Source organism: Anabrus simplex, chromosome 2 (assembly GCF_040414725.1).
Source record: "Anabrus simplex isolate iqAnaSimp1 chromosome 2, ASM4041472v1, whole genome shotgun sequence".
Classification (NCBI taxonomy): Eukaryota; Metazoa; Arthropoda; class Insecta; order Orthoptera; family Tettigoniidae; genus Anabrus; species Anabrus simplex.
In genome coordinates, this window is record NC_090266.1 from 276,323,007 (window position 1) to 276,336,810 (window position 13,804).

The following is a 13,804-nucleotide window of genomic DNA, read 5'->3' on the forward strand; positions in this document are numbered from 1 at the left end:
TATCAATGCCTCACGTTCATTTTGGTCGCTTCCTATCTGGTGTCTTCCTTCTGGACCGATATTCATCTTCTCACTGTGCCAGGTGAGTGTATTAGTGTTACTAGATCATCTCTTGGGCACCTAGTAATCTTCATTTGAGTTTTCACTTTGGGATAACTTAGATGTATAAGTTTTCACTTAACTTAGATGTATGAGTTATCACTAGATGTATAAGTTGTCAGTTTTGGCACATCAATAACATAAAAGGGACATTTCAATCGTATCTCAAGTCGCGTAAGCTTACTTTCTTAGATTAGGTTCTAATGCAGTATTGAAGACTGCCATACTAAAACTAATGAAGATGAAGTTCTCAAATATTGTTACATGTTGGTCTTCTCAGCTTTCTAGTCCCACGAAATTCGTCGAACAACCCTCCTATATCAAATATAATACATTATTATATGGCACCGGATGAAATGAACATTTGTGTCATCCTGTTATAGCCCATTCCTATTTCGATGGGTTCCGTTTCTCAAAAAGGATTATGAAGTAAGCTGTGGTCCAGAAGAAATGGGCTCGATTTCCATCTCTTTCATGAATATGAGACCAGTTTTAGTGTTTAGGACGAAGTTCACGCAGACTTCTGAGGTAAATTTCGAAGTTATGTAGTGACACTGAAGTTTTAATATAATACTAGCAGGTATGGAATTCGTTGTCATTCTACGAAGGCAGCTGAAGGTCTTTTGACCAAATGTACAAATGTCCGGTAGTTTCTAGTTTGTATTTATTGATTTATTTATTTATTTATTTATTTATTTATTTGGCTTCTTTCAAGCGGCGAAATTAGGGCGCCTGGTATATCTTACAATTGCTTTAGTTGTGGACTAAAATTGGCAGCTGAAAAAGTTTTGCTGTTACATCCGGTACATAATGTTTGTTAGAAAGAAGGTGGAAGACATGTCAGTTACTACCTTGTGTATGTAAACTGGGTAACCACGGAAATATTGTTAGTTCCACGAGAGGTGTCTGAAATGAAGCCAAAATTAGGCAGAAACACGAATCAAATGTTTAATATCTGAAAGATGTGGTACGTTACGCTGGTTACAATTCAAACTGAAACAAATAATAGGTTATTTAAATAAATGAATGAGGAAAATATTAAGCTTTATTTACCTTTTTTTTGCTAGTGGTTTGACGTCTCACACTAACACATCGAACATTTTCGGCGACGCAAGGATAGGAAAGTAGCGGTCGAGGCCTTAATTAGGTACAGCCCCATAATTTGCTTGGTGTGAAATGAGAAACCACGGAAAACCGCCTTCAGGTATGCGGACGATGGGATTCGAACTCACCATCTCAAGAATGCAAGCTCATAGCTAAGCGACACTAACCACACGGTCAGCTTGCTCGGTATTGTGCTTTATGAAGAGAAGACACGTTCTTAATTTATTGCTTATTGTTGCTTCATGTAAAGGGATTGAAGTGTCTTAACTCTGAGAAGAGAGAGAGTAATCAGTAACTGGGTAGAGAATAATCAATTGATTACATTCCAAATCATTTTGGTACATGCATAATTTTGTTACAATAATTGTAATTAATTTATCTATTACTACCTTCAATATTACAATTACGCCCATTCACTAATTGCATCCGATCTCTAAATTGTAGTTGCTAAGGTTTATTTTTTATTTTTATTTTTGTCCTAGACGTTAACATTGTTATACACTCTAGAACAATTATTAGTTCCTATTAGTTCATGTTAGTGCAAGTATTTATTTGCGTCAGTAGTCCGAACAACGTTACACTTAGGTTACAATTGTAAGTTTCACCAAGAGGAAAAGTCCGCTCAGTTTTAATTATTGTGTTGATGTGGTGATAGTACCTCATAGGGAACAATGTAAATGCCTAGGTGTTAATATAAGGAATGATCTTCATTGGGGTAATCATATTAACTATGTAGTTAAGAAAGGTTACAGATATCTTCACATGGTTATGAGAGTATTTAGGGGTTGTAGTTAGGATGTAAAGGAGAGGGCGTATACGCCTCTGGTGAGACCGCAGATAGAGTATGGCTCCAGTGTACAAGGCCTTCACCAGGACTACTTGATACGAAAACTGGAAAAAATCAAAGGAAAGCAGCACGATTTTTTATGGATAATTTCCGACAAAGGGGTAGTGTTACTAAAATGTTGCAAAAAAAGGCTGTGAAGACTTGTGAGTAAGGAGACGGGGTGCTCGGCTATGTGGTATGTTTCGAGCGATCAGTGGTGAGTTGGCGTGGAAGGACATAAATAGAAGAATAAGCTTGAGTGGAACTTTTGAAAGTAGGAAAGATCATAGTATGAAGATAAAGAAATTCAAGATGACAGAGTGGGGAAAATATTAATTTCTAGGACGAGGAGTAAGGGATTGGAATAAATTATCAAGAGAAATTGTCGATAAATTTCCAACTTCGTACGAATGTTTTAAGAAAAAGCCAGGTAAACAATTATAAATAACTGTAAATAAGAGGTAAGCACCTGATAGGGAATCTGCCAACTGTGCAACCACAATAACTGCAAATCATTCATGATTGATGGACATTATGAATTAACTGAATTGCGGCCATTGCCACTTCCTGTCCCAATGTCGCCATAAGACCTACGTATCTGTGTCGGTGCGACGTAATGCGACTTTAAATAAAAAAGAAAAGAAAAATTAACTGAATGAATGAGTGAGCATGTGGGTGAATTCATTATTGAATCAATGATTAAGGAATTATTGTATACATGAATGAATGACCTGGATTCATGCATACATGAAAAGAGGTCTCTCTCCCAGTCATGGATAGCCACCAACTTGGGAGAGAGCATTCCTGCATGAATGAGTAAATGCATGATTGAGCGAATTGAATGCTCTCAGCCTACATGTAGGGCACTCCAGCAGATAAGCTGAGATAATTCCATATGGGACAGTGCATGAATGAATGAATGAATGAATGAATGAATGAATGAATGAATGAATGAATGAATAAGTGACTGGATGAGTTGAATGGTCTCAGTCTACATCTACGGAGCTCCAGCTGATAAGGTGAGATCATTCCACATGGCATAGTGAATGAATGAATGAATGAATGAATGAATGAATGAATGAATGAATGAATGAATGAATGAATGACTGGATGAGTTGAATGGTCTCAGTCTACATCTACGGAGCTCCAGCTGATAAGGTGAGATCATTCCACATGGCACAGTGCATGAATGAATGAATGAATGAATGAATGAATGAATGAATGAATGAACGAATGGATGAGTGAATGAATAAGTGTCTGAGTTCCAGCAGGTAAGGTGAGAAAATTCCATTTTGACGATTGCATGACTGGATGAATTAATGTATTTTTAATTCATGAATGCAGGAGTGATTGAATAAACTGAATTCATGCATGCATGCATGAAAAGGTCTCTCTCCCAATCACCAACTGCGGAGTGCAGCTCTGAGTACTTAGTGTGTGCATAAAGTATTATCTGTCAAACAAAATTTGTTCTGGGAGCTAATTATAAAAAACTAGTGACAGTTCATTGGCCAGTGGGTAAAGTTTTTGGTAAGAATGGTTCCACTTTCAGAAATTTCTATTTACAGTATTATACTGGTACTTGCCTATAATTAATTTCTGGAGAGATCCTTGCTCCATTATGATGCCATGCTATTTGCATAGGAACATCACCCGCAGCTTCACAAAGGAAGGTTGCTGTGTGACCTCTTCGAACGGTCTCCTTCGTCAGAGGCACAACGAATCTGGGGAGGGCTGCAACACACAACACAAGTTACGTAACAGGTATAGGTCATGGCATGCTAAATTTTGTAGCTGAAAAGAAGTACATCACATTTCTCCCAGTTTTATGGCGACTATAGATAAAATTAGCAGACAAGAATCAGGAACTGATCAGTTAATGACTTCAAAGGTGTGCCTAACCTAACCTTACCTCACCTAAGCTAATCACAGGTGAAGGGTACAAAAAACTGAAGGACAGTTCAATCAATGTAGTTACATGAGTACTTTACGATAGGTTGTAACAATTGAAAGATAAAACTACTTCAGAGAACTGTCTCATCACAGTTCTGTTGCTATAGTAATAATGGCGTGTGGCCTCTGAAGAGGCCTTGTGGCAGATCTTCCGAGTTGACGCCGTATAGGCAACCTGCGCGTCTGTGAGAATGGGGTCCTACCTAAGACGAGATCTAATTGTGAAGACGTCAGAAAACATCCAACCCCCCGAGCCATAGGAATTAACCAATGAAAGTTAAAATCCCCGACTGGACCGGGAATCGAACCCGGAACCACTTGGATCGAAGACCAGCATGCTAACCATTTAGCTATGGAGCCAGACTAATTGTGTTTTTGACTCATTATTTCTCACACTGTATGGTTTGTTGGTGCTTGCTTGTCTGTTGTCATCCATATTGTTCTACTGGTTACTCGAATAGGTACTCCTAAGCCAATAGAAGATCAAAATTTGATTTTCACCCCCACCCCTTTTTCCTATTTAAGGTTAGTTTTTTTACACGTCTACTATTTCAATCTTCGGTCACCATTTTCCAGTCATCTATGTAATGTACTCACTAGAGAAGCAGTTTTTCTTCCCCACGTATAACCATAAATAGTCGGGAAATATTTTCCCTTGAACTTTTAATTCGAATAACTTCATTAGAGCTGAGTATATTCAAGGGTAGAAATGACATGATAACCTATAATAATAATTTCTAGCAGAGTGCAGCCCTTGTAAGGCAGACCCTCCGATGAGGGTGGGCGGCATCTGCCATTTGTAGGTAACTGCGTGTTATTGTGGTGGAGGATAGTGTTATGTGTGCTGTGTGAGTTGCAGGGATGTTGGGGACAGCACGAACACCCAGCCCCCGGGCCATTGGAATTAACCAATTAAAGTTAAAATCCCCGACCCGGCCGGGAATCGAACCCGGGACCCTCTGAACCGAAGGCCAGAACGCTGACCAATCAGCCAACGAGTCGGACATGATAACCTATGGTACTCTGGGATGTCTTAATTGTAAAATCACCACTCGATATTTATTTAGTATATATATATATATATTCGGTATAAATAAGATGAACTAGTGATGATTCATTGACCAGCCGATAATGTCCTTAGCAAGATTCCTCCCACTTCTAGGTAATTATTTGGGTGAATGTCTGGTATATGTACCAGGCTGTTATAAACACATTATAGCAGCATTTCTTGGAGAAAATGTGGGAAGTTCTTGTTAAAGCAAAGGTAAATATAGCAAGTGCAGCGCCCAGGTTCGAACCCAGATCTCTGGAATGGTGCCCGGATATAAGGTGTGATTTCACGGACTAGGCTATGAATGTGTGTAGATACAGAATAACGTGCTGTTGCAGCAGTAGTTCAGGACTTTTATCCCCCTTGTGGCTCACTGGTTTTTGCATGGTAGCCTAAATAGTGCTGGTGATTAGATTTACGAAATAACTACTCAGTGACACCTTTGCTAGTATCTTGTCTAGGGAGGCATGGATAGAATCACGGGCAGTGTGTGTGGGATTTAGAAATTGAAATGTCAAAACTTGTTCGAATTTCACGCAAAGCCGTAGGCCTGTAGATAGCTATCAATTGTTTTAAAGACAACACAATCATTTAAGAAATAATTAAAAAAGACAAATAAGGGAAACGTAACAGAGTCAATCAAATATAACTTATACACTAAATATGGTTATTAACATGTTTTATCATCCAGTATTTATTTATAGTATGGCTTTTACGTAACAGCAACTTCTGACTCAGTGAGGAAAGCATCGGGAAAGTACCTCACCCCACATCACCCTAATATGCCTTTTCAGTGACACCTGGGCAACCTATGACATATTATGTCGGAGCTGTTGAGGTCCAAACAAGCCTCCGAGCTGAGCACTGAACAACAACGAGGTAAAATATAATACCATACTTACTTATTTACATAAATTTGAACCAACAAATTAATCTAAAGAAAATTGTACAATCCTGACCGCAAAAATTACGGGTGGAAAAGGAAACAGGTAACTTTCGGGCGAAGATTTTGGCCAACCCTGAGGATGAAGGCGAAGTAACCAAGACCACTCCCAACTCCATTTTTTCGGGAGCTGATTAAGATGTTTCTAAGGTTAAACATTCTGGCTATACTAGCTTTTTCTAATCAGGGAAAACAATTAATTTACTTTAATTTAATTGCGATGAAGCGTGCACGATGTAATCCCACCCCAATATATGGCATTTAATTGTTTGATCAGCGCTGACAATAACTTCATAGGATCGGTTTTCTAAACACCCTTGCGTCTCTCATAATTATAATGGTAGGTTATTTTTCCTTTGGTTTTTGAGGATAACAATTTTTCTTCGTCTCATTAGCAGTATTTAACAGGGCCTATATTGACGAAAATGAAGGTCATTCTTTCTTACAGTAGTTGAGCGCAATGCCATTTGATAATGCAGTCGTAGTCGAGACCGCTAACATTTCAGCCAGGCCTCACACACAAGAATTACAAAGAAACTGGAGAATTTGACCCTCAATGAGATGAAACACACATTACGTCTGTTGCCTTGAACGAGGCGTGTGGTTCCTCCCTTCATTGTCAACCCAGTGGGACGTGTGGGCAGGCGGGGAAGCAAATAACTTCCCCTCCGTGTGTGTTTCGTTCATGCTAGGTTTCCTCGTACTTCTTTTTCTCCACCTCCCCTCACTATTCAGATGAGTGCATGTGTTAATGCGTCGGATGGATGTCACCAATGAGAGTGTAAGCAAGTACCGGGAGGTTCTGAGGGCTGTACTGATTTCTTGCCTGAAATGAATATTTCTGGCTACGAGTTACTATAGATTTCGAGTGTACATTTTAAGTTCAGTCCTATCCACGCAAGTGCTGTTTGTGTTTTGATATATAAGTCGTTAGAATTTCAGGATAGGCTTTTAGCTTGCAATCATTCACAGTGTGCTATATGGTCTGGTTCGCGGTGCCAGAGTCGTACTGGCGAGAGAACATTTTACCCAACTTGAACAAGTTGTCCATGAAGATTCCATGTCCGTAGCGAGCCCTCATACGGTGTTTTCCGTAAATAGCGTGGTATTCCATGTGAGTTGGTCTCTTAGCAGCGCAGTGGAGAGCACTGGGGATAGTCTAGGCATTCGGTGCCATCTTATCAAATAAATAAATTGAACCTAATTAAATTTGCATGTAAAGTAATATCCACAAATACACTGACTGACAGAGCAAATGCAACACCAAGAAGGAGTGGTCAGAACTTTATGCCAATTGCAGGGTAGACTGACGTCACTGAGGTATGCTCATGATGTGAAATGGGCCGCTGTGCTGCGCACGTAGCGAACGATAAATGGGACACGGCGTTGGCGAATGGCCCACTTCGTACCGTGATTTCTCAGCCGACAGTCATTGTAGAACGTGTTGTCGTGTGCCACAGGACACGTGTATAGCTAAGAATGCCAGGCCGCCATCAACGGAGGCATTTCCAGCAGACAGACGACTTTACGAGGGGTATGGTGATCGGGCTGAGAAGGGCAGGTTGGTCGCTTCATCAAATCGCAGCCGATACCCATAGGGATGTGTCCACGGTGCAGCGCCTGTGGCGAAGATGGTTGGCGCAGGGACATGTGGCACGTGCGAGGGGTCCAGGCGCAGCCCGAGTGACGTCAGCACGCGAGGATCGGCGCATCCGCCGCCAAGCGGTGGCAGCCCCGCACGCCACGTCAACCGCCATTCTTCAGCATGTGCAAGACACCCTGGCTGTTCCAATATCGACCAGAACAATTTCCCGTCGATTGGTTGAAGGAGGCCTGCACTCCCGGCGTCCGCTCAGAAGACTACCATTGACTCAACAGCATAGACGTGCACGCCTGGCATGGTGCCGGGCTAGAGCGACTTGGATGAGGGAATGGCGGAACGTCGTGTTCTCCGATGAGTCACGCTTCTGTTCTGTCAGTGATAGTCACCGCAGACGAGTGTGGCGTCGGCGTGGAGAAAGGTCGAAAGGTCAAATCCGGCAGTAACTGTGGAGCGCCCTACCGCTAGACAACGCGGCATCATGGTTTGGGGCGCTATTGCGTATGATTCCACGTCACCTCTAGTGCGTATTCAAGGCACGTTAAATGCCCACCGCTACGTGCAGCATGTGCTGCGGCCGGTGGCACTCCCGTACCTTCAGGGGCTGCCCAATGCTCTGTTTCAGCATACACACTGCTCGTATCTCCCAACAGGCTCTACGAGGTGTACAGATGCTTCCGTGGCCAGCGTACTCTCCGGATCTCTCACCAATCGAACACGTGTGGGATCTCATTGGACGCCGTTTGCAAACTCTGCCCCAGCCTCGTACGGACGACCAACTGTGGCAAATGGTTGACAGAGAATGGAGAACCATCCCTCAGGACACCATCCGCACTCTTATTGACTCTGTACCTCGACGTGTTTCTGCGTGCATCGCCGCTCGCGGTGGTCCTACATCCTACTGAGTCGATGCCGTGCGCATTGTGTAACCTGCATATCGGTTTGAAATAAACACCAATTATTCGTCCGTGCCGTCTCTGTTTTTTCCCCAACTTTCATCCCTTTCGAACCACTCCTTCTTGGTGTTGCATTTGCTCTGTCAGTCAGTGTATATTAAACAATTTCAACGGACGTAGACATCTTAATGTTCAGTTCGTTTTGGCCAGTGTTACATGCCAGTTTCGCATGGATGTTTTCAACTGTGTGGTCCGCGAAATACGCAATCGGTGAGGTCACTCGCACTGTCCTTCTCGCGAGTCTGTGAGCTGTGCCACTTCCTCTGTGGTACTCTGTGCGGTGCATATCGGCTCTGCAACAAGCATATTAGCCGTGATAGCGGATGGACGTGCGTGCTTTCCCCTTAGTCACTCTACTCGTCAGGCTTTCCCGTACTTCTCAGTACAGCCAAGCCAGTACTTTTCTAAGAGAGCATTGGGTACTTTTGAGTACACACTAAGAGCATATTCAGTAAGTACTTCTCAGTGCTATCTCTTTTACAGGTAATTTTTAACGTATCAGCAGGGATGATGGGGCCAGAGGGCTTTGACTACAGGGGCTCTGTGCAGGCGTTCGTTGAGCGTATCGACGCGTATCCGCTGCACCCCGTTGCTTATAGGGCCAGAACTTTTATGCAGGGAGACTGTACTCATCATCATACACCTCTTTAAGCTAGAGGACAAAGGCGAAGGAGAGATACCGTGTAAAATAGTCCAGGACGTCCGATCCTGGGCGCTAAACATGCGACCTAAGGACCTGGGCTTTATAAGCTACTACTAGAGGAACCATTCCCAGTTCTTTCAGGTTGGCTGCCAGGAATGAGAAGAAACCCAGCATACACCGGCAGACAAGAAACAGCCACCCACACTGCCAGGAGGCAGAAAAATAGGCAGGTGAGTACGGACCCGCACCTATTTGCTCCCGTCGGGGCCAAAGACCCCACCGCAGAGGTGGAGGGTGACGCACCCTGGCGTCGCGCATTTGCGAGTCAGGTCTTGTGGCCCTCATTCCAAGCGTGGAAGCAGACAAAGGCCTCCTACCAGGAATGTCACCCAACTGCACGGGCCGCCCAGAACAGGCCCACCACCTGGGCGCAGAGCAGGATGGTGCACCGGGAACTGGACGGCAGCACTTCAGTGAATGTGGACGCATCCGGGCGTTCCGAGGCTGCGACTCAAACCTTTCGGTCTATTAACGCCTCCTTCTCCATACAGACGTCCCAATGTGCCCCACAGGGACCACATTAAGACGCCTACACAAGCTGCTGACGCCAACCAAGAAGGAGAAGACGGAGCTACAGTGGGGCAGCCCGCACCCACACGGTCACCAGGCCCGGAAAAGGGGCGCTACCAGGACGCGGCCTTCTCCCCCGCTGAGAAGAGACAGCCATCAGGAGGAAGAGGACGCTGCCCCGTACCAGGAAGAAGACGACGCCGGCCCACTAGGAGAGGGCCACCCACGACTGCACCCAGGAATGCAGTCAAACGAGAGACAAATCAGGAGAGGATCTCAGCAGGAAGTGGCAGTCAGATGAGATCTGTACGTCCCATTCTACAGCTCTTGCAGTGTTTCCGCTGTAGGAGGTGGGGCCACTGTCAGCGTAGCTGTGGGCTCCAAGTGCGCTGCAACCGCTGTGCTGTGACCACCATCACACAGTTTGCTGCGCGCCTAGGAAGATGTCGGTGTGCGCCAACTGCGCGGGGAACCATCCGGCCTCTCACCGCAGTTGCCCGGCATACAGGGTCATCTCCCGAGCAAAGAGGAGGGAGGCACGGCGTCATGCGTCACAACCATTCTGCAGTTCCCCGCCTCGGCGGGCGTGGCCTCGTTCTCCGGGATCCTAGGCTGAGTACTAGGGACCCAAAGGGGACCGGGCGTTGCGGCAGGTCCTAGGATTTCTTGCCGCATAGCTCCGTAACTGGCAAGGTCCGCGCTAGTCACAACAGTGCCCAGAAAGACTGATCCTGTGAATAACTTGACTGGCGTGGAACGGGTTAATGACTTGTGCATGATACATGATCACAACCAACAATACCTAGGTTTCTAGACCACAGCCTTGTATGTGCTATGTACAACACACCAGGTTTTACCTGCACGCACTTCCTATTTCCGCCTATGGGATTTTTCTCCTGGTCTTTACTACTAATCTCCAGTACTGAAAAATGAAAACCTACAACCTGTTTTCCAGTCATTGACCGGGTCAGGGATGTAATGAATGAAGCAGATATAGGCTGTTAGTACGATGGGGTCGCCACTCCCAAAGTGATTTATTAATGAATGATAGATGCTATGAAATGAGAATGGAGAGTGTTGCTGGAATGAATGATGACAGGGAAAACCGGAGTACCCGGAGAAAAACCTGTCCCGCCTCCGCTTTGTCCAACACAAATATCACATGGAGTGACCGGGATTTGAACCACGGTATCCAGCGGTGAGAGGCCGACGCGCTGCCGTCTGAGCCACGGAGGCTCTTACAATCTCCAGTACTACGCAACCTAATACCTAATCTGCGTAGTAGCATGTTTGATGTGGGGACAGGCCGATACTTCCATAGTATCATATTTTTCTCAATTCTCCCTGCTGTATCCTTCTTTTTAGAACTAACAGCATGTCGGAGGCGACGTAGATTTGCCGCGCTTCGGGGGTCCCCACGAAGAAAATGTAGCAGCCTGCCGTGAGATATTCTCTGGTAAGCGCTATTGGAAGCGCTTTTGGTGGTAAAGTGACTGCGGATATAGTGCTCAATTCAACAAGGTGTAGAATCAATAGATCGATACTGATGTATTATGGCAGAAAATCGAATCACTGAAAATTATTTTTAACCCTCGAAGTGCTATCATCTCACTACGAGACGATTCGGATCCTGGCTGAAGTGCTATCGTCTCGCAGTGAGACGATTGGTAAAACTGATATAACAACTACTAAAATCGGCATAACAATCGATTTTACGAATATTCTCGCTGCGAAATGAAATTCTCTATCTGTTAGGAAGTGTACGTTGGTCTTTGGTTGGGGAAATAATTCAGTAAGCGGCGATCTTGTCAGCTGTAACTGGTCTTGTTTACGTCTGCTCAAACTGCGCTGTTGCTTCGCGCGTTTGAAGGTTATTGTTTGCTAGCCGATTTGTGATCATTGTGTGGCTGATGTACTCTATTTTAATTGGTTTATTTTATTTGGTGATTATTATAATATAAACATGAGTGAATTCAGTGGTTCTAGTGCAATTAGAGAAGCACTGGAGGAGCTCGGGAGTGATGAAAGTGCAGACGACATTGGTAATGTAGAAGATATTCCTGGTGATTTAACATTAGACGACTTTTCTTCTGGAAGTGCGGAAGAATATAACCCTAATTTAGATATCCGTGACTATAGTGATGCGTCAAGTAGTGATGTAGACAATCCAAACGTGCGAACCCTACCAGGCACATATAGACCTAATGGCCCACCACAACAGACTCTCTCCGAGTCTTTTTACCTGTGACTTTTTAATTATTCATTGAAGTTTCTATTATTATATATCATTGTGCGTGTAATGAAATTTGGCACATTTTATATATCTTGAAATTTAATTTCAGATAAAAAATTGGAATTTTAAATTTTTTTAAAAAAATGTTTGGCTAATCGTCCATTATACTTTTACTGGATTCTTGTAAGTAAAATATCCTACTATTATCTTATTCCCTAGTTCTTCCTGAACAAATAGATATATAATATGCCATATGTAGTAACGAATTTGTATTTATTATATTTAAAACATGTATCTGCACACTGCCTTAAGAATGCTCAGCACTTAAGAGTGAAACCATCAGCACTTGGAGGGTTAAAAAATATTTCGGACATCGATCCTTTAGCGTGACATTGTAACACCACAGTTTTCCCTCTTCATGCCAATTTTAAGATGAAAATGGAAACAAAAGAGCAGCTTGGATATCTTTTAAGCTGGTTTAACCAGTTTTCTTGGGAACGGTAACAGTAAGGACCCCAAATGACAAGTCCATTATTGCAGACATTTTAGAAAATTTGATGAAGCTACTTCGCTGAAAATTTCGGTGCTATCATCGAGGAGCATGGTGAACTATTTCATTAAGACATTAAGGAAATGGAAATTAGTTATAAAGGAAGATGGAATGATAATATGATAGCGGATTACTGTTGGATGTTGAAAAGGCACCACCCTCAGCGAGTCAAAACAGGAAGAACAGTCACCTCCGAACAGGCCATGAAGGCCCTTGGAAGAGTGGAAGGTAAAGGCTTCCACCATTGTTAACCTCGGCACGCGACGGGGTAGAGCGGTTAGCTCTACGCCCGGCCGCCTTTACCCCCAGGAATTAACCTGGTACTGATTTTTGGTGTAGGCTGACTGAACCTTAGGGCCATATGTACCTCCGAAAGTGGAAATCTCGTTTCTTAAATTTTACGACTTCCTGACGGGGATTCGAACCCGCGTCCTTCCGGGCGAACCGAGCACGCCTTTACCGCCTCGGCCAGGCAGCCCTTTATTAACTACGTAGTAATACAAATTTTTCACTTGTGTCACTTATTCATTTAATAGTCTATAATGTAAAACTAAAATCAAAGTAAATGCGACTTATAGTTAATTTTTCCAACACACATCTCTTTTTTTGCGTTATAGAGGAAAAGGGATTTCATCTTTAAGATCAGCAATGAAAAGCACATAGAAATAAGTTACTAAAGTCAAAACAATTGAAAACAATATTTATGCAGGCCTGTGTTATCACTGACTCATCATGAGTTGTTCCTTCTTTTCTGCTAACATAATTATAGAGATTTTTCCACCCATTTTCCCTGGAAAAAAGCACGTCTTTCATGTACTTGTTATGAACAGTCTGTGAAATCTGTTCATATACTCCGTACTAAATGGTCTTGTGCTGTACATCTCCTTTAATACTTTTCCTGTTGTAGTACTCCGAATCTGGGTTCTATTTTAGTAATTTATAAGGCACGAACTGTTCAATACCCCTATTCATCATATTAACGGAGTTATCCGACGTCAAATTTATGCCCGCTTCTGATGCCCAGCTAGGAAAAATTTGCATTAAGAACTTTTGGAATTCAAACGGGTTAGCCTCATTATACTGGTACAGTTTAATGTTTTCCTCATTATCTAGGTTGTGTTTGAGAGATACTTGATATTTAATTCCACAGCAGCGTGCTTGCTAGTTCCTCTGGTACTGTCATACAGGTAGTGTATAAATCGTTGGGTCTTACAAGATAAATATCGATAAGGGGTTGTTTCCTATAGTAGGAAAGTCTACCATCCATAACATATTA

The 13,804-nt window shown here is 43.3% G+C and overlaps 1 protein-coding gene across 1 annotated transcript in view; it reads right to left on the minus strand.

Annotated features, from left to right (window-relative positions):
* LOC136863512 (cell adhesion molecule Dscam1) overlaps window positions 1-13,804 on the minus strand; it is a 938,330-nt gene that overhangs the window by 325,507 nt on the left and 599,019 nt on the right. The window contains exon 15 of the mRNA XM_068225977.1: window positions 3,616-3,763. Coding sequence (XP_068082078.1) covers window positions 3,616-3,763 — 148 coding nt within the window. The remainder of the gene's footprint in view (window positions 1-3,615; window positions 3,764-13,804) is intronic.